Source organism: Oryza sativa, chromosome 7 (genome assembly GCF_034140825.1).
Source record: "Oryza sativa Japonica Group chromosome 7, ASM3414082v1".
In the NCBI taxonomy this organism is placed as follows: Eukaryota; Viridiplantae; Streptophyta; class Magnoliopsida; order Poales; family Poaceae; genus Oryza; species Oryza sativa.
Genome location: NC_089041.1, coordinates 23,725,602 through 23,746,379, shown reverse-complemented (window position 1 = coordinate 23,746,379; position 20,778 = coordinate 23,725,602). Strand labels below are relative to the sequence as shown.

Sequence of the window (20,778 nt, the reverse complement as noted above, 5' to 3'; positions counted from 1 at the left end):
GAAAATTTTAATTTAGTTCAGTTTTTAACTTAGATCGGTTTACCAAGTGGTTTCTCGATACATACTGCTAAATCCCCGACCCCTAGCGGTATAACTTTCAACCAAATTTTGATTGATTTTACTGTTTCAATTTAAATTCTTGAAAACCATCTAAATTTTTACTCAGAGTCTACTTTTGTCCCAATCGAAACTTCAAAATTTCATGGTGTTCGATCGGTTTTTGTCGAAAACGTAGACCCAAAGGCATTTGTCAACTTGTGTCAGATGAAGGTGGAACCCATAACGGTTTTGCTATTTCACTTGTGACATGTTTTTGGACTCTTGTATTTTGATTTTTTGTCCATAGGATCTTACATTAAGATTCGTGTTTGTATAGATCCAACTTGTAGTTACACTCTTACAAAACACTTATATTTGGTTATAGAGCATTTACACTCAGTTACAATGCACCAAAATTAGATTTCACAACTGCATTTGTTTCCAGATTTACGATTTTGACATATTTATCCTCTTCTTCTATTTAAAGCACTCCATCCATTAAAAAAAAAGCTAACCTCACAACTAGTATAACGAATCTGGACACACATCCTAATACAATGAATCTAAAACCTAGATATACTTTATATACAGATTCGTTGACACATCTTACTAAGAGGTTGTTTTTTTTGGGACAGAAGGAGCAGACTGTATCCATTAGTTGAAAATTTTAACTCCCAACCTATCCAAAAATCAATAGGTAGGTGATGTTCATTTATCCTGAAGATAAAGATGAAGATTATGTTTTTTTTGCAAAACGAGATGGTATTAATATATGATTGATTAAGTTTTAAATATTATAAATTTGAAAAATAAATTAATATGATATTTTTTGAGCAACTTTTATATAGAAAGTTTTTACACGAAACACATCGTTTAACAGTTTAAAAAACATGACATGAAAATCTTAATATTCATCCAGCTTTTATTGGAGAAAATAACAGGACCGTAGTCACGCACAAACAGTCTGCAGCTGCATTGCACCGCGTGGCTGATAAGACGAAGAGAGGAGAGCCTTGGGCCCCTTTCACCTCTTTAACCCCAGCCAGCAGCAGAACCAGTCGCGGGGGGGCCTCGCGGGCGCTTTGAATTGAACTGGCCACGGGGCGAGAACTCGGCGAAATCCATCCACAATCCCGCACGGCAAAACGCGCAAAAAGAGGGGAAACTGCAATGAAAAAGGGGCCAGCATGCGCGAACGCACAGCCCCCGGCCGCGCCCAGATCCCGCTCTGTCGCCGTCGCCGCTGGCTGCCACCCTTCCCCCTCCCCTCCTCCCCTCCCCCGCGCGTCGTCTTTCTCCTCTAATCTCTCCTTCTCTTAACCCGCCTCCCCTCCCGTTCTCCCCGCAGATCGCAGTTTTTTCACCGTCCTCCGCCCGTGCAGTTGACGCTTCCGCCTCCCACACTGCGTCTGCGTGCGCACACAGCACCAATTCGAAACCCCTCCCCGCACTCCCTCCCCCTCCCTTCCTTGCCTTGCCTAGGCGGCAACGCCTCCCGTCCTTTATAACCCTGCGGCTCCTCCCGCGTGAGGCACCGAGGCCCGGGTGGTAGACCGCGGGACCCGAGCCGAGCCGTGCCCTGCCCTGCCCTTCCTCCGCCCAGGGTCGCAGCCAGGTCGTCGTCGTCGTCGGAGGGGGAAGAGAGCCGCGGCGGCGTCAGGAGGAGGAGGAGGGGCGAGATGGAGGCGGAGAAGAAGCCGCCGGCGGTGTCCGACGTCGGGGCGTGGGCGATGAACGTCGTCAGCTCCGTCGGCATCATCATGGCAAACAAGCAGCTCATGTCCTCCTCCGGCTACGCCTTCTCCTTCGGTACCCTTCGCGCCTTCGCGCGCTCCTCCTCCTCCCCTTTCCCCTCTCCGCAGATCTGGATCCGCAGGTTCGGGTTTGTTCCTGGTGACGCCGCCGCGGGATCTGATTTTTTCTTCTTTTTTTCGTTTCCTCCTTTGGTCGAATGCAGCCACGACGCTGACCGGATTCCACTTCACGGTCACGGCGCTCGTCGGATGGATCTCCAACGCCACCGGCTACTCCGTATCCAAGCACGTCCCGCTCTGGGAGCTCGTCTGGTTCTCCCTCGTCGCCAACACGTCCATCACCGGGATGAACCTTAGTCTCATGCTCAACTCCGTCGGTTTCTATCAGGTATTGTATATTTACTAGGTTGCCCATTTGCCTGGAATGTTTGTATATGCCGTCTTGTGCTCTTGTGTGGCTGAAGGTGCGAAACCTCTGCAAACCTGTAGATCTCGAAATTGAGCATGATCCCGGTGGTTTGCTTGATGGAATGGGTGCTCAACAGCAAGCACTACACCACCAAGGTTATATCGGCCGTGGTCGTCGTGGCGGCGGGTGTTGGGATTTGCACGGTCACGGATGTGGAGGTCAATGCCAAGGGATTCATCTGCGCTTGCGTGGCTGTCTTCTGCACGTCGCTTCAACAGATTGTGAGTTTTTCTCCCCCCTTAATCCTGATACTGGACCTGTGCTGTTATGCATTTCAAATTCCCCTTTAGGATGTTAAAAATACTAGTTATGGATACTGCAATTGCCAACTACTCAAGCGTTTTTTTGTTAACACTATAGGCTTGATACTCTTTTGAAACTGAATCATGTTGCTGAGGATGAAAAAAATCAGTTTTTTTTTATTGAACAATGGTGTAGCAATGTTTTTGTGGTGGCACTTGTTTTTCAATCTTCTGTTAATTTACTTAGGACATTCTGTTGTAACACTATTCTGAATTGCGATAGCATTCAAACTAAAGTGTGGATGCTAGAACCTTGCCATTGAGTCCTCAGAATACAGAAAACTCAGAAACAGCCAATCTAAACTGTAGAATAGTAATGCTGGCCATAGAATTGTACATGGAATGTTTATTTTCGCATCATAAGCTGTAGATTTGCAATTCTCACGAGTCGTGATAGACTATTTTTATGTACCCCTTCAGCCTTGATACTTTACATTGTGGAATTTACATGCTAGCTGTGAATCACTTTGAAGATTTACGACCAAGCTGAAGCAACTTTTGGACTATTTACCAGTTTCTAAAACTTGGATCAGGCTGTGGTCCAACTAGGGCAACCGGGGACGGCTCCTTTTAGGATACTACTAGAGATATTTTTTGGGGGTGAAATGGACTATAAATTATTTTATTAGATTGTCCAGCTCAGGATTTGACTTAGAATACGACCTGCAAGCTGCAATATCCATCATGGGAACATGTCAATAGGCAAAAACCAAGCTGGGCCATCACCCCTCTATTGCTAGGATGGGACTATGGGAACTAAAGCCTATATAAGTGTTGAACAGGATCATATAACTATGAGTTGAGATTGGATTCAACATAACTCAAGTGATAATAACTACTATATTATTGAACCGTAGACAGACAGTTTGAAGTGGCAGTCGGACCTGTGAACTGGACTGCAAGTGGTTCACCGGCCAGCTTTTAAAAACTATGCCTATGATGTTTATATTCCTGTAATCTTATTGCATTGGACAGTGATAAATATTTATGGCTCTTCGTACGGTAATAATTTTGATACATAAGTTGGTTTTTGAAATTTGTGGAAGATGATTACTTAAATCTGAATGCTGATGGATCCTTCTTTGTAAATTATATGCTGAGTTCTGACAATGCGTTACTTGTCCTTGTCCCAGACAATTGGCTCCTTTCAGAAGAAGTACAACATAGGGTCATTTGAACTTCTCAGCAAAACTGCACCAATACAGGCTGTGTCTCTTATTATACTTGGTCCCTTTGCTGACTATTACCTCAATGGGCGATGGTTATTAAACTACAACTTCTCAACTGGGGCAACTGTAAGTTCTCTCGCATGTGCATGTCACAATTTTCTATTCATGACAGCACTCTTTCCAAATGAATGATACCTTTGCCATGTTATTGTATCTTCTACTCTAGATTTGTGCTAGTACTATTGAGTATTTTATTGGAATGTTTCATCAATGATTTCTCCCATTCTTCATGTTGAGTGGACATCCCCGCATCAGTACACCACTAGTAAATTGTCAACTTTGTTTCCCATTGAAATATTATTTGTTTTGCCTAATGTTCATCCCAAGAAAATTGTTGAACGATTAGTTTCTATTCTATGACTACAGCACGGTGAAACTGGAATTTACTGCTAACCAAACAGAACAGTTCCTATCATGCAGTTTTCGTGCTGTGGTCTGTTTTAATCATTATGCACTTCTCCTTGTTGCTTTAATACTCCTACTGGGAATTCTTAAAACATGTTCTAACAACTTGCTATGTTAATAACTCTGCAGTTCTTCATATTGCTTTCTTGCTCCTTGGCTGTCTTCTGCAACATGAGCCAGTACCTCTGCATCGGCCGGTTCTCTGCAACTTCGTTCCAGGTCCTGGGCCACATGAAGACCGTGTGCGTGCTGATTCTTGGCTGGATCCTGTTCGACTCGGCCCTCACCGTGAAGAACATCCTCGGGATGCTGCTCGCCGTGATGGGCATGGTGGTCTACAGCTGGGCCGTGGAGACCGAGAAGAAGGCCTCCGCCCCAATCCCCCGGAACAAGAGCGACATGCTGGACGACTCCGAGGACGTTCCCCTCAAGGCCAGGGTGAGCGGCCTCCCCTCGTCCGACCTCGAGGAAGGCGAGATGAAGAGCTAGCTAATGACATATTATTTATTCATTCTTCTTGTTCCTTTCTTTTTTGTACGTGTTCAAATCCATATATTGCCCCCATTCTGGGGGAAGTTCTTGAAGCTATCGGCACTTGTGTTAATTTTGCCTCCTCCCTTGTTCCTGGGGTTCATAGATGATGATGATGCTGATGAACCCCAGCCGGTCTCGACGTAGATGACCATTTTAGAAGCCATGTTCTTGATGGCGTGTTGTTATTATAGATGACAAGACTTATAATGGAATACAGGTGTTTATCCGTTGTAGGATGATTCTGTTGAAGCTGTCGATATTTTTTTTCTTCTTTTTTGCTTGAGGTTTGGCTACCTGTCTGCTTGTGCTGCCATGGTGGTGGTATCTTTCGCCATGAGTGCTATGCGCATCGGCATCGTGCATTTTGTCGGGGTTGCCTGCCTCACATGGGAGATGGTGGGATTGGACAGTGGCACGTGGCGAAGGCCGGCAACGAGGATGTCGACGGCGGCCGGCTGCCGGCCCAGCGAGGAAAAGCCACGGCCAATGACGGGAATACTACCTTCTTGTCTTTCTCTGCATGTGACGTGTGAATAGTTTTGAACTTTAGATGTTTTTATTATACTCTCGGTTTTGGTAGTTCTTTGTCCAATCAACTTTGTAGATATAATTGGAGAATATTCGTAATTTGATGGGTAATGGGTTCTGTGGAGTTCGATTCAGTTGGCTTCTTGTAAAGTATAATCCGCCTTTGGGAGTTTGGGCGTGACAAGTGGCGTAATCATCAACCTTAAAACGTGTAAATGAGTCATGTGTCATGCTATACATAGGGTTCAACCTCTATGAGGGTAGGATAAATTTCAAGTCGAGTTGCCTAATTTTCCAGTCAGGGTACTGGGTAACCCCACCTTCATAAACACCATGATAAAAAGGAGTACTAATCACAAGAATGCACAATCACACACCAGTCCATGCACGCTTTGCACTGGACGATATCACCACATACATGTCCCCCTCTTTTGTTTGCCATCAACTTTGTCCAAACTGCCACCATATGCATTGGAAAATCCCTTGCCTATCCGGTTAGTCTTGTAGACTCCAATCACCTGGCTGTCTTGACACGGAACTCGGATCAAGCTGCTGATTCCGAACATAATTAACTTATTTTAGCGAAAAGTACAAAAAATTAATTATGTTTCACAATACAATTGAAATATATATACACTCTCCGTAAAAAAAAAAAAAACTAGAAGTGAATGTGATATGTTCGGATTTATTGTACTAGGATATGTCACATACAGCTGTAGGTTTGTATTTTTTTTTTACGGAGAGAGTATGTTTGATTGAAAATAATGTTAATCATCATCCTATTGAAAATAACAAAATGGAAAGAACTTCTCCAATTTGTTTATTTCTAAAGGAAGACCCCCTTTTTGTCAGCTTCCTTCCTTACCCTTGAATGTTCTCATCAACTGCTCCTACAGTTCTACTGCTATTATACTGCTACCAGTACATTCTTGACAGTCTTTCCACCCTTTTGCCTGCATGTGTTTTGAAATTCTTCATTTCTTCCCGGGCCCGTGGTCTGTGAAGTCAAATTGGATCGTTTAGTTTATCTGTTTTACTTATCATTCACCTGATCTCCTAAACACTAGTTGGTCCACGCATGTATCCCTTTAACTTGCACAGTCGCGGCACATGATCTACCCACTGGGACTTCCAAATGCACACACATACATGTGCTTTGAAAACGAATAGGCGAATAACTAACTCTCCACGACCACGTCTACCAGTACGTACTACTTGATGTTTTTTTTTGCTTTATTTATTTTTCCTCGTGTGTGATAGGATATTGAGCAATCTCATCGTCGGTACTTTGCAGAAATAACAAGGCAATATATATATACACGCCGTGTCGTACCCAATTGCTGCCGAATAAAATCGTTGGCAATATCATAAATCGATAGTACTCGAAAATGTGTGATGTGTGGTTGGTGGCTTGGTGCTACCGTGCTAGGATGATGCCAAGAAGTACGGTTTTCTTTTTTTGGAAATCTATTGTTCTATCTGACAAATCGGATTAAATCAAGATAAATTATTTTTCCGACAATTATCGCATCCCACGAAATTTCAACTATTACTATTTTACAAATAACATTGCAAAGTGTAGCACCCTTACATTATTTCTTCGGTATAAGAAGTTTTGGCCCTCGATATTTTTTTGTCTTTCTCTTAGCTCTAGTTAATATATATATATATATATATATTTTGTCTTGAGTGGTTTGGGGTTTTGTGCTATTGGGCCACACCATTAACTTTTTTTTTTACATATAACATCAATGATACTCCAAATCATTTGAAATTCTTTTCATTAAGGTTTTGTGCCACGCCATTAAGCTTTTTTTATATACATATAGTCAATGTTAGCTTATCTGAAATTCTTTTGAAGTGTATCAAATTATACCATCATTTGCACCAAGTAGGTATAATGCGACATCAACAAAAAGCACCATTAAAACCATCCATCATCCATGCGTCAAACATGGTTTGATGGTTTAAATATCTCACGGGTATTCAAAAGTTTCTTAAACAATGTTACCATACACTATGCAAAATTGCAAATGAAACCAAACTATATAGATTTCAACCATCTAAATTAAGCTGGCCACTCGTATACTCCCTTCGTCGTAAAACAAACCAATAGATATGATATATTATAATACTATACAGATTTGTGGGGTTAGATTTAATAAGTCTCAGCACAGCAACTGAACTTTCATCCTTTCGTTCCTACAGTTCGTCAGTTCGTCACTTGTCGCCGAGGGAGACTGGAATGCAAATCAAACGCACACGCCTTGCACGACGCACTCATGCGCACCTGCTCCCCCTATAAATCGAGCACAAAAAGCCTGTCTCTCCTCCCCACAGGTAGTGGAACGGAGCCACCGCCCAACTCGCCCCCAAAGTTGCCCATCTAGATAAGAAGAAGCGTCGCAACTCACGGTCGCAGTGCCACGCCCCACTTCATATCCTTTCCCTCCCCCAACTGAACGAAAAAAACAACAGAGAAAAACTCCTCCCTCCTCCTCCCCCTCTGAAGCCATGGCTGCCTTCCCCCCGCTCGCCGCCTCCCGCGTCCGCATCTCCCCTCTCATCCCCGCCGCCGCGATGGCTGGGACAGCAGGGGCGGCGGCGGCGTCGTACGCGCAGCACCGGCGGAGGTTCTGCGCCATCGTGGCGACCGCGGCGGCGTCACCGGTGCCGGCCGCGGCGGCGGCGGCGGCGACGGGGTTTGATTTTAACGCGTATATGGGTGAGAAGGCTGCGGCGGTGAACCGGGCGCTGGACGCGTCGATCCCGGCGGACGAGCCGCCCGCGGCGCTCCACGAGGCGATGCGGTACGCGCTGCTGGCGGGCGGGAAGCGGGTGCGGCCCGCGCTGTGCCTGGCGGCGTGCGCGGTGGTCGGGGGGCGGGAGGCCTGGGCGATGCCCGCCGCCGCCGCCGTCGAGATGGTGCACACCATGTCGCTCGTCCACGACGACCTCCCCTGCATGGACGACGACGACCTCCGCCGCGGGAAGCCCACCTGCCACGTCGTCTACGGGGAGCCCATCGCCGTGCTCACCGGCGACGCGCTGCTCTCCCTCTCCTTCCACCACATGGCCAGGTTCGACTCCTACCCTCCGGACATCGACGCTGACAAGCACCCCGCCCGCGTCGTCCGCGCCATTGGCGAGCTCGCGCGCTGCATAGGCTCCGAGGGCCTAGTCGCCGGCCAGGTCATCAACTCGTCATTTTCTATTCGATTCCTTATTCGAGCTAATTAAGAAAATACAAATTAAGCAATGCACTAATTATGTGGATCATACTCTTTCCTAATTGCTATGTTTTGTATTGCTATCTGCATACGTTTTAATTAGATGTTGTTAAGCAATGCACTAATTATGTGAATCATACTCCTTCCTAATTGCGATGTTTTGCATTATTATCTGCATCGTTTTGACTAGATGTTGTAAATACTCTTAAAATAGAATGTGACTTCGAGTTGTGTCGTTGCTGAAAATTGTTTGTTAAATTTTGGATAGGTTGTTGATCTTGAGATGACTGGATCGACCGAAACTGTACCTCTTGAACGTCTTGAGTACATCCATCTCCACAAAACTGCTGCATTGCTTGAGGCATCAGTGGTTATTGGGGCAATCTTGGGAGGTGGCTCTGATGAGCAGATTGAAAGTTTGCGCATGTATGCGAGATCGATAGGATTGTTGTTCCAGGTTGTTGATGATATACTTGATGTGACCAAGTCTTCTGAGGAGCTCGGCAAGACAGCAGGGAAGGACTTGGCGAGTGACAAGACGACATACCCGAAATTACTTGGGCTGGAGAAATCACGGGAGTTTGCAGAAAAGTTGCTTTCTGATGCAAGGGAACAACTTTCAGGATTTGATCAAGAGACCGCAGCACCACTTCTGCACCTGGCCAATTATATTGCCTATCGGCAGAACTGAGGTGATGGGTACTCCATTGATTATTGTTGATTTGTAACTTTGTAAGCTCATTAAGATTCAGATTTGAGGAATATCTGAATTATCTTGTGATACGTGCTAGTTGTAGTTTCTTATCTTGAGAAGAATATCTGGTTGACAAATGTCAATTTCCTAGTTAGTCAGTCAAAACGGAATAATGAAAATCAGCCTCTCTGCCCTATACCCCAATTGCTTGATTCTTGACAATTGAACACATCATATCATAAAGGAAGAAAATATTTTATCTTCATTGTTTTGATTGATTATCATAGTTCATGTTCATACCTGTTTTAGTGTTTATCCTACGCAATTGATTTCGTTTTATGTGATTGTATCAGGTTCGTTTTACAATGAGTGTCAATGTAAGCTTTGATTCAGGGATGAGCTTGTCTTGGAAATTGTTCTGTTGAACATGTGTTTCAGTGATGTTCTTCTGTTTACAGCAATTGGGATCAATGTTTCTCTAACAGCTATATATATGTATATTCTTGGTTCCAAGCATGCAGAAAACTTCAATCAGAGAAAGTGTTTAGTTACAGTGCCGTAGTAAATAAATCGGTTATAATTGATTCCTGTCTATAGGTGTGCATTCAGTCTTTTGGTCAATTCGCTTTGTAGCAAAATTCAGTTAGTCAAAACTCAGGAATGAATTGTTATTGGGAAAAGGCAAGACCGAAATTCGGTTAATCCTGTCTATTGCTCAAAAACCTATACAAGCCTTTCATAGTGAATGTAGCCCCTGCATAAGGTTTCCTGTACAGGTACAGTAGGACCTTGACTAAATGTTTTTCATTGGAATAATGGAATGGTTATAAGCTGCACCTTTCTTGTTCTTTTCTAGCTTCTTGCGCAAACTTATTGCTCTATCTTCTTGTCTTTGATCTCATTGTTTTACTGAAAGTACTGGGATTCAGGTGATATGGAAAGCACAAATGGGACTAAATTTGGTTCCCCGGTCCAGTTTGGCTGTCCATATGTGGTTTTAGTTTCCAAGTTGTTTGAACTGAAAAGAGTAGTCTGAAAAATTTCCCCATCATGCATAGAAGTTGAGCTGCAAGTCAAATGGTCACTGGTCAGTTTGAGCGTGGTATTCTTTTTCCTACCATGTGCTGTGGTGGTCTTCTGGTCACTTTGCCAGTGACCGCTGTAATTTGTAATTTTGTATCATGAGCTCCTTGGCATCCCAGTCCGAGTTCGCTTTCAAGACTTTCCAGTATCTTTGGTCGGAAGAAGAAAACAAAATCATTTGTTCTGACGTTTCCTAGTACTGTCTTCTGAATTTAGTAACCTGATGGATGGAAAAATATGAATAATGTGTTTTGACGTCGAAACATGAGTCCTCGGCACCCCAAGACTGAATTTGCTTCAAGAATTTTAGCATCTCGTTGGAACGAAAAACGAATCATGTGTTTTTGACATTTCCTAATTGCTGTTCTTCTAATTTCGTAACTTGATGGATGGACAATACGAACCATGTGTTTTGACATTTCGTAATGCTGTTTCGTGGAAAGGGCATCGTGACTAGACAACATCTTGGGAGAGAAGTAGGGAGTAGAAGCAGGCAATTAACACTTGATTGAACGTTCTTAATAGTTGACACCTTGATACTAAGTCTGAAAGTCTCCTCAGTTGCCCTAATAAATCAAAGTAAAAGCAAAAATTTAAATTCAAAATTGATTTTAAGATATTTTTAACATAATTATTTTTAGTGCTGAATTTTAAGTTGCTACGAAAATTATATAAAAATTTTACCAATAAATCCATCATGAAACTTGTTCGATGTCCGTATCCCGAACTCTGTACCTTAAACTATTTCATACTCTGGTCGTTTGGTGAAGTTGACCTACTGCAGCAGCAGCAGCACCACCATTTACGGTGAACATACTACTCCTACAAAAGAAAACTAAGAAGTTTTAGGCTGCTTTTCCACCCCCCCCCCTAACTTTCCCAATTTCTACTCACTTATTTTCTAGGATATTTAACTTTTTATCATTTTAAGATGCGGCAATTAAAAATTTGCCACTCGCAGTAAATGCCATGTTGGTCCAGTGGCAAGTCCTTAATTGTCACTTGTAACAGTGACAAATAGTTAATATTCCCTTATTTTCCACGGGCATGCTCCACAAAGTGTTAAACGGTGCATTTCTTTTAAAAAAATTGCTATATAAAAGATGTTGTAAAAAAATCATATTAATTTATTTTCAATTTTTTAAGCTAATAGTTAATTAATCATTTTCGTGCGAAGAGAAAAACTTCCTGCATTTTTTCTCCACTTTCTTAACTTCTCCTTCATCGTTTTTCACGCACACGCTTTTCCAATTGCTAAACTGTTTCTTTTAAAAAAATCCATTGGAAATTTGTATAAAAAATTAACATATAGGCAAATTTTGCTGTATGACACTGTGGCTTTATGGTTTTAGGTTTAGGACATGACAAAATTCGATCTTTGGGGAAGACATTATTAAAATATGATTATTTGCTGCAAGACGCCGCATGTATTAATATATTATTTTTTGGTTGAATAGGAGAGATAAATAGCGTGAAAAGTCAAAAATGCCCCTAACCCTACTTGTTATATACTTTCTCTTCCTCTTCCTCTTCCTCCTTATTTCCCCTTCCTGACATCGCTGCACGGGCACATCACTAGGGACATCCAAGTTAAAATCCATTAAAAGGAAAACCTTTGAAAGTCTAATATTTCGAAGAACAAATACATGGAAATCTAGAAGAGGAAAAAATAACGAAGCACTAATCTCATTTAGGCCCCAAATAAACGTTGGATTTAAAGTTTATATGCTAAATTATAGTGGTTTAACATTTTATATTATATCTAAAATAAAAGCAAAATGATTCATCCAAATGTTATTAAAGCAATGACACATCCAGATCTATAGATTTGTGACACTAGAAATATCCAACTTCAAAATAAATCCTAAATCGAAGTTGTGACAAATAGGTTTACCGTATCTATGGCCATCAAGGAACAAACAGGGTGATGAGCAGCACTACCATCGACTCGGATGATTGGGGCCTGGGGGTACTGGACTACATCCTCCCTCTTACCAGATGAACTCTTTCCAATAATGTGATTGCCGGTGTTGTATCTATATCCGGAGGCTCGTGTCAGATCAAAGTAACCTAATGCTCAACATCATAAAAAAGAAATTAAAATAGTACTAAAAGCCTTTATAAAACATGTGGTTTTAGAAGACCATACGCGGACTAATTGGTGGATGCATGAACCGACGTGTCGATTTTCAAGTATGTATAAAATCAAATGGCCCAACTCAAAAGACGGCGGCCAGAGGTGCGGGCGGCGCGACGGCCTTCGTGGATGGCGGCGGCGGCGCATCCTGGCGAGGGCGGCCGGGATCCGGCCTCCCTAGGCCAGATCTAGCCGGGAAGCTGCCGGGCTAGCGGCGGCTGCGGCTGGAGGTGGCGCAGCGCGGAGGCTGCGGCGCGTCAGCTGCGGCTGCACGGCGTCGGCATCGGCGGCGCTGGAGGTGGTGCGACGTCCGGGCAGCTGGACGACAGCGGTGGTGCCGGTGCCGGATGCGGTGCGGTGGCCGCGCTGCTGGACACCGGTGCCGGAGGCGGCGAGGCGGCCGGGCGGCTGGAGGCATGACCGGCGATGCTGGGCGGCCCGGGTGGCCATTGGTGGGCGGCGAGGTGGCGGCGGAGCGGTGGCTTCGGCGAGGCCGCCATTAAACCTGGCGGCAGGGTAGATCGCGCTGGCGGCGAGGTCGTCTTCCTTGTGGGTGGCTAGGCGTTCACTGTGTTTGGGGAGCTCCTCCCCTTCTTCGTGGGGAGCTTTTAGGCACGGTGGAGGCGTTGGCCGGCATACAGGGAAGACTCAGTTTGCCAAAGCGAGCTTGTTCCCGTTCCGGTCCCATAGGTCGGATTCGACATGGAGGCCGACGGACGGCGTGGCGGAGGTGGCCTGGGTCAGCGTGCAAGGGAGTGGAGGCAGGGTAAGGGCGCTGGCGGCGGGGTCGTCTTCCTTGTGGTCGGCCAGGCTAATCCTGTTTGGGGAACTCCTCCCCTTCTCTGTGGGGAGCTTCTTTGCAGGCTGGAGGCGGTGGTCAGTCTACAAGGAAAACTCAGGTTGCCGAGGCAATGTTGTTCCTTGTCTGGACTCCCTTGGGCCGCATTCGACGGGGATGCCGGCGTGCAGCGTGGCGGAGGCGGCCTGGGTCAGCGCGCTGGCGAAGGTGGGTGCTGTGGCAGTCTTGTCATTGGCAGGACGGGAAGCCGGCCGGCGGAGGGGCGTCGGTCGGGTGTGGCGGAAGCCATGTGCCGCCGATGTTTAGTTGGTGGTTTCGGATTTGGCGACGGACCATGGCGGTAAGGGGTTCCGAGCGAAAGCTTAGCCCAATTTCTTTGGGCCAATAATGACTTCGCTTTCGGGCGTGGTAACCCTCCTGAGGGCATTGTTGAGGTACCCCTTATCCCTCGACAGGGAGCTCTGGGTGAAAACCTTGTCCCGTTTTTGGGACGGATGACGACGGAGTTTTTGGCGTCGCAACCCTCGTGAGGGCGTCATTTTAGAGTCTTCGCGTTGTGGTGGTGTTATTGGCCCGGTGGCGATCGGTCTCGCATAGCGACGGCCGGTTCGGTGCTCGGCTTCCCTCTCTGTAGCGTGTGTTTGGGCGGTTGGCACACGTTCGGGGTGTGTGCTCTGGTGCACTTCCTTCCTCGACAGCCAACTCTGTAACCTTTTCTTCCAATCTTAATTACATTGAATGACCTCCTTTGGTCATTCCGGCAAAAAAAAAGATGGTATTTACTTAGCCTCGGCAGCCTACAAAATGTTCTTTGAAGTCATGTTTTCGTAAGCTGTTTTGGAAGGCAAGAGTTCTAGGAAAGTGTAAACTTTTTATGTGGTTGGTGAGTTAGGGAAGGTGCATGCTTGATGGCAGATAATCTGCAGTGGCGCGGCTGGCCTCACCAGGCCCTGTGTTCGTTGTGCCAAACGGACACCGAAACCTGCAATAGTGCAATGTCATGGGCTTTGAGCTGGGAGTCCTAGGCTCAATGGGAACGATATCCCCATCCCCGACGATAAGTACTTAGTGGATAGAGTTAGATCACTGTTAGGATCAGATTAAGGAGTTTGTTAGGATTAGGTTAAGGAGTCCTCCATCAATATAAGGAGGGATCATATCCTAGATCAGTTAGGTATTAAGGGGTTGTTTGGTTTGCAACTAAATTTACCACATCTAACCTTAGGCAAGCCATACTTTTAGTTGATAGTGTTTGGTTCCTACCACAACTTTATATTGCCTAACTCTTAGCCACCTAATCCACATGTCATAAACTCTATTTTCTTGCCTAATTTTGTCTAAGCTTAGTTTGTCATTCATCTTCATATTGTTTGTCACAAAAGTGTGGCAAGACTATTAGTCACCTTAGTAAAAAAAGAATGTGTGATAATATTAGTCCCCAACCAAACATACTCTAAATCAAGATTTATCTTAGTGTCCATTGACCCTGCCTTCTCGGTGCGACGGAGAGCATCGCGCTGTCTAGGTTATCTGTTTCTTTCTCTATTATAATCCAATCTATTCCCTTCACCCCGTCTCATCCTAAATAATCCCAGCACGTGACAACATGGTACTAGGTCGCTGTGCCTTCTCGTTGCAAATTTGGTTGAGAATCTGCCAACGGATAGGAACGGTGATGTTTTCACAGGAGATGGTCTCTTTTGCTGGGTGATACGAAGTCCGGAAGAAGGTTCACAAAGAACAGAGAAAACTGCTTGACTCGATGGTGATCCTCGTCGCATGGGAGATTTAGAAAGAGCGAAATGCCAGGGTACTCATTCGTATTTGGAAAAGAGTTCAATACGTGGAAATTAGCTGGCTTAATCCGGTCTTGAATGTATAGCATTAGTAGTTAACTGTTCTCACTACTAGGACCGGCTACTCCTGGTGATCAGCTTGTATATATTTTGTTGTTCGTAGCACCTATTTTGTGATGTACCCTTCTCTCCTTCCGCCGTTCTGGCGAAAAGAGAAGGTAACACACCATTTATTTTCAGAAGTTGTCCATACTCCTTTGCGAACTGGAGCAACTTTATGTAATCCTTGGAAATAATATGCCCACTAGAAAAATGTTGTACCAAAAGGTACGATGACTGAATCACGCCATTCCTGTTCGTTCCTAAGAACCAATATACTACGACATTGACAGGAGCTCCATTTCATATACAACACAGAAACCTCAAATGAGTGTTATAGTCAAGCGATCAGGTAATACGTTGAATTTTGCTGATAGACGACTTCTGAAGTTTGGTATATAATGGAGAGCCACAGGAGATCACAGCACATCAGTATCCAGCTTTCTGTTTAATTATATCAGGTGCTATCTCTGAAGATCTTTTCGCCTTTTTTTTTTTATCTTTCGAGTCACTAAGTCAAGTTTGGTGGGCGGCTTTCTTGCTTGTTATCCTGATCTGAGCACATTTCATCAATTCATCTGTGTGTCTGAAAGTCTGAATGTCTGATTCGATTCTGGAGATACACTGCGCAGGGAGCACCGGCGGGATGCCCTTCAAGACGGGTCCAACAAGCACATGCGCACATGCCGGCTGATTTGCCGATCAACTCCTGGACTTCGAACCGTACTGCCATCGAATATTGTTCATAGCCACTGACCACTTCAGTTCTTCGCTAAGTCAAATGCCAGCAAGTCCAATCCTGGTCGTAGGATAAGAGAAAATGATGGAACTCCAGCTCTGCTGTTCATGTTACTTCACTTAACGTTCGCTCAGGAAGATGAAACAGCGAATCGTATGTGTTTCTCCTGTCCGTTCGCTCAGGCTTTGTGGACGCAGATCAACGTTCAACCGCAAGCTCAAGACGTCACGCAGTTCCATCGTTTGGGTCCAACTACGCAAGTTCCGGCGCTACACTGGCAGGTCTTCTTCCTGCTTTGCATGTGGGCTATTTGGAATCATCGACACGATGTTGTTTTCCGGGGGAAAAGCCCCTCACTAAGAGCCTGCCTACAACGATGCATCACCGAGGCAGCTCTCTGGGCAGAGAACTTAACGGAAGATGATCGATTTGTAATCTCTGTTGGGAAACAAATCTTCTCCTCCCCATTACAATCTATCAATCTTTTGTAATGAACTTCGTACCTCTAATTGCAATGACAAATTCAGGTGGGGAATATCTCCCCCCCCCCCCCCCCCCCTATTTAGTCAAAAAAAAAAAAACTTCACTTAACAGATCTGAGACAAGACAAGTGACTCATTGCAGAATCGTTGCAATTCTCACACAAAGGTTTGCAGGGAAAAAAAATAAAATTCTAGGTTTTAAGGTAAGTTGATTGGGGTTGCAAAATTCTAGGTTTTAAGGTAAGTTGACTCGTTTTAATTTTCCTTTCTATGTTTGGCAGCAATGGCGGCTGCCAAGGTGGTCGCCAACTTGCAGATTCTTGGCTTGTGTTTGCTCCATCTCTGCCTCGCCGCGTCCGCCGCCGCGTACTATCCGGACATGTTGCTGGAGACGTCGTTCATCCCACGCGACTACGCCCGCTACGCCGACGAGCTGTCGCCGTTCGATCCCGTCGGCGCCGGCGTGCTGGCTCGCGATCTGTCCTTCGCCAATGGCGACTGGGGCCAGGACGCCGGCCGCGCGCCGCTGATGCCGTCGCAAGGTGGCGACTCGCCGTTCCTCCGCCTCGCGACCTTCGCCGTCACGCACATCGACACCGACGCGTTGCGGCGGCGGCGGCCCGCGATGTCCGCCGTCAACGTCAGCGGGGTGCTCAGCTTCACAATCACCCGCAACTGCTGCTGCTCGTCGGAGTATGCGGTGCCGCACCGGCAAGTGTCGCCGGAGTTCAAGCTCCTTCCCGGCGCTTCGAGGCTCACTATACTGTTCGAGGGCGTGTACACCGAGACGAGGTCGCCGGGTAACGACGACGACATCGGCGGCGGCGAGAGGGTGCTGTGCATGGTCGGGAACGGTGTTCTCCCCATGCGCGGCGGCGACAGCGCGGACCCGTGGGCCTGGGCGAGGAATGCCGGCGACGGCAGCTTCGAACCGCCGGTCATGGCCGACGGCAACATGGTGCTCATGCTACGGTACCCGAAGGTGCACACGTTAACGACCCGAGCGGTGCGTGGCGAGCTGACGAGCACGAGCGCCGCCTCGCACAATGCTTACTTCGACGCAGTCCGGCTGGTGTCGCGGATTGGCCAGTACTCCAGCTACCTGTTCCGGCCAGAACACGGCGAGCTCGCGGCCAACGGGTGCAGCACCAGCACGACGCGTCCCTTCGTCTGTGACGACGGCGTCGAGGGCAACTGCGCCGGCGACCTGCACGGAGGCGCCTCGTTCTGTGACATCCTCACCGAGTTATCTCCCGGTGACCATGGCGTGCTCGCCGTCGTCCCAAACTGGAACTGCAACTCCACCGACGAGTTCTGCAGCCAGCTAGGGCCGTTCCAGACTGGCGGCGGAGCCACGAACACGACGGACAGGATGCTCACCGGCTTCGCCATCGCGATGCAGGACCTCCGGTGCGAGCCGCACGGCGGCGAGAAGCCGGCCGCGAGGGTGTCGGCCGTGTTCCGTGCCGTGTCGCCGTGGGAGGACCAGCAGCTGGCGGTGAGGCGGACCGGTCTGGGCGGCGCGACGCTGTCGGCGGAGGGCGTGTGGAGGGCGTCGACGGGGCAGCTCTGCATGACGGGGTGCCTCGGCGTCATCGACGCCGCCGCCGTCGGCGACGAGGCGTGCCACTACCGCGTCTCGCTCCACGTCCCGACGACGTTCTCGATCCGCCGCCGCAGCATCATCGTGGGACAGATCACCGCCGGCGACGGCAGCCACTTCCCGCTCTCGTTCCACCAGAGCGTGCCTCCCAAACATCCATGGAACCGGTTCGGCCGCTCCGAGGCGTCGCTGCGCGTGGCGTACGACTACACGAAGGTCGAGAACGCCGGCGAGCTCCTCCGGAGGAGCGAGCCGTCCGGATTCCGGAGCAGCTCCATTGCAAAAGCACTAGTAAGCTATCCAAGGAAAGCCGGCGCCGCCGCCGCCGCCGCCGATGAGATGATGAGTCTCTCCGACCTCGCCGACGACCTGAGCCTCCACTTCCAACCCGGTCCAAGGCTGCCGTTCTTGCCGGAGCAGAAAGTGTGGCCGCAATGGCCGGCGTTACACCTCGATATGCTCTCTGTCGGGCCGCTCGTCGGAAGCTACTCGCCGCCGTTGCGGACATTGCCTAGTACGACGGTGGCACGGGCTGAGATTGACGGCGGCGTGGAGCAACAGCAGCATCAGCTTCTGAACGTGTCCGCCGTGTTGAGCTTGTCCGGGAAGATGTTCGGCTGGAGTCCGGTGATGTCGCTGGAGGGCGTGTACAACCAGGAGGACGGCCGAATGTACCTGATCGGCTGCCGGAACGTCGAGGCGCCATGGCGAATCGTGTCGACGAGCAGAGACCTCGAAGACGGCATGGACTGTTCGATCGAGGTTAGGGTGGAGTACCGCCGAAGACGACGCGGTGGCTGTTCAGCCCGACGGCGACGGCGTGCATCTCCAGCACGAGGGACGCCGGCGACCCGCTGCATTTCAACACGACCGAGCTGCGCACGACGCCGATCTCTTACCGCGGCGGGCGCCGCGACGCGCCGCCGGACACACTCACGGAGCAGACCATCGAGGGGCTCGTCTGCATCGCCATGCTGTCGGGCACCATCGCCGCCGCCGTCGGCCAGCTGCGCTACATCGCGTCCCACCCGGACGTCGCGCCGTACGTCTCCCTCGTCGCGCTCGGCGTCCAGGCCGTCGGCTACACCGCGACGCTGGTCACCGACGCCAAGATGCTCCCGGCGTGGCCGACGTACAACTACCGGATGTACGTCGGCCACCTCCACTGGAACATGGACTCCACCGTGAAGGCCCTCACCCTCGCCGCGCTCCTCCTCACGCTGCGCCTCGCGCAGAAGGTGCGGCGGTCGAGGGCCCGGGCGCGCGCGCGGTCGCCGGCCGAGCCGGGGCGCGTCCCGAGCGACGGCGCCGTGCTCCTGCGCAGCTCCGGCGTCTACCTTGCCGGCCTCGTCTTCGTCCTCGCCGTCCATGCCGTGGCCACGCACACCAGCTCGACGTCGAAGCAGGAGGTGTTCTTCGTTGAACAGAAGGCGGCAGCGGCGTCGCACGCGCCGCCGTCGTGCATGCGCACGAGGGGCGCCGTCGTGGAGCGCTACGTCGGCCTCGTGAAGGAGTGGTTCCTGCTGCCGCAGGTGATCGGCAACGCCGTGTGGCGCGTCAACTGCAAGCCCCTCAGGAACGCGTACTACGGCGGCGTCACCGCCGTGTGGATGCTGCCACACGTCTACCGCTATCTCCGGCCGCCGGAGGTGTACATCTACCGGCCCGAGGTGCAGGACGACGCCATGGCCTTCTACGAGAAGGCCACCGACGTGGTGGTGCCGGTCGTTGCTGTGGCGCTCGCCTTGTTGATCTACGTGCAGCAACGCTGGAACTACAAGATTGTTGGTTGGTCGTTGCTGAGAACGGAAGCACGTCTACTGATCATGACAAGAACAGTGGTCTTTGTCGCTGTAGATTGTTTTAAGAATCGTCTAGAAGTAAAATAATTAGTGACTGTTTTTTTTTTATCGGGAATGCTAGGGGACGGGATACCGTTCTCCAACGGGATAGCTCCTCTCCACACGCGATTCTTATCCATACACTCACTTGCCGCCGTCGCCGTCCCCCACCGCTGCCGCGCCCGTCCCCGTCGCCTCCTCCGCCGCCGCCGTGCTCGTCCGCCGCCGCCGCCACGCCCGTCCCCCGTCGACGCCGTCGCTGTCCCCCGCCGCCGCTGCGGCGTCCGTCCCCCGTCGCCGCCGCCGTCGCCGCCGCGCCCATCCCCCACCACCGTCGCGCCCGTCCTATGCCGCCGCCGTCGCCGTCGCCGTCCTCGGGGTGCTCCTCCCCCAACAGGATGTCCAACTATATCTAGTAGGAATCACCTGATACCTGGTAGGTATCATCCAATACCTCGCAAGTATCATGTGATACATGGTAGAAATCATCCGATACCTCGCGAGTATCACGTGATACGTGGTAAAAATCATCTGATACATGACAGGTATCGCATGATACCTCGTGAGTATCACGCGATACGTGGTTGAAATCATCTAATACTTGACAGGTTTCACATGATACCTTGCGAGTATCACGTGATACATGGTAGAAAATCGCATGATACCTGATAAGTATCACATGATACTTGCAGGTATCACCTGAAACGTGTGTAGAATCGTCTGATACCTGATAGGTATTACACTTGATACCTACTTGGGATCATCCTGTTATGTAGAATCGTCTGATACTTGATAGGTATCACACCTGATACCTACTCGGGATCATCCCGTTCGAAAACGGGATACCGTTATATAGCAGCCCCTTTTTTTAGAAGAGAATTAGTGACTGTTAACGACCCAAATTATGTCCAGATTTATGCAGCTATAGTAACCTTAACTTTGTCTCCTTCCCACCCCTCACAATAAGCCTTCGTCACCCTTGACTTGCTAGCGCCGGCAAGATCACAATGTCGGC

At 48.6% G+C, this 20,778-nt stretch overlaps 3 protein-coding genes across 4 annotated transcripts; all 3 read left to right on the top strand.

Annotated features, from left to right (window-relative positions):
* The first annotated feature begins 1,152 nt into the window (after nt 1-1,152).
* LOC4343722 (UDP-rhamnose/UDP-galactose transporter 2) lies at nt 1,153-4,974 on the top strand. Its single transcript, XM_015792008.3, has 5 exons — nt 1,153-1,848; nt 1,997-2,181; nt 2,283-2,483; nt 3,698-3,859; nt 4,328-4,974. Exons 1-5 carry the CDS (start codon nt 1,719-1,721, stop codon nt 4,685-4,687), a joined length of 1,038 nt encoding a protein of 345 aa, XP_015647494.1. The 5' UTR covers nt 1,153-1,718; the 3' UTR covers nt 4,688-4,974.
* A 2,622-nt stretch (nt 4,975-7,596) lies between these two features.
* Nucleotides 7,597-9,776, top strand: LOC4343721 (geranylgeranyl pyrophosphate synthase 7, chloroplastic). Of its 2 annotated transcripts, XM_015792501.3 has the most exons (3): nt 7,597-8,452; nt 8,759-9,182; nt 9,538-9,776. In XM_015792501.3, exons 1-2 carry the CDS (start codon nt 7,775-7,777, stop codon nt 9,179-9,181), a joined length of 1,101 nt encoding a protein of 366 aa, XP_015647987.1. In that variant the 5' UTR covers nt 7,597-7,774; the 3' UTR covers nt 9,182; nt 9,538-9,776. The 2 variants fall into 2 exon arrangements, with proteins under 2 accessions (XP_015647987.1, XP_015647986.1); XM_015792500.3 differs by lacking the exon at nt 9,538-9,776 and having other exon boundaries at nt 8,759-9,449.
* Nucleotides 9,777-16,602: 6,826 nt separating this feature from the next.
* LOC107276239 (uncharacterized) lies at nt 16,603-20,466 on the top strand. The gene is made up of 3 exons (XM_026027206.1): nt 16,603-18,615; nt 18,690-19,710; nt 20,456-20,466. The coding sequence occupies exons 1-3, from the start codon at nt 16,603-16,605 to the stop codon at nt 20,464-20,466; spliced, it is 3,045 nt and encodes a 1,014-aa protein (XP_025882991.1).
* Nucleotides 20,467-20,778: the final 312 nt, after the last annotated feature.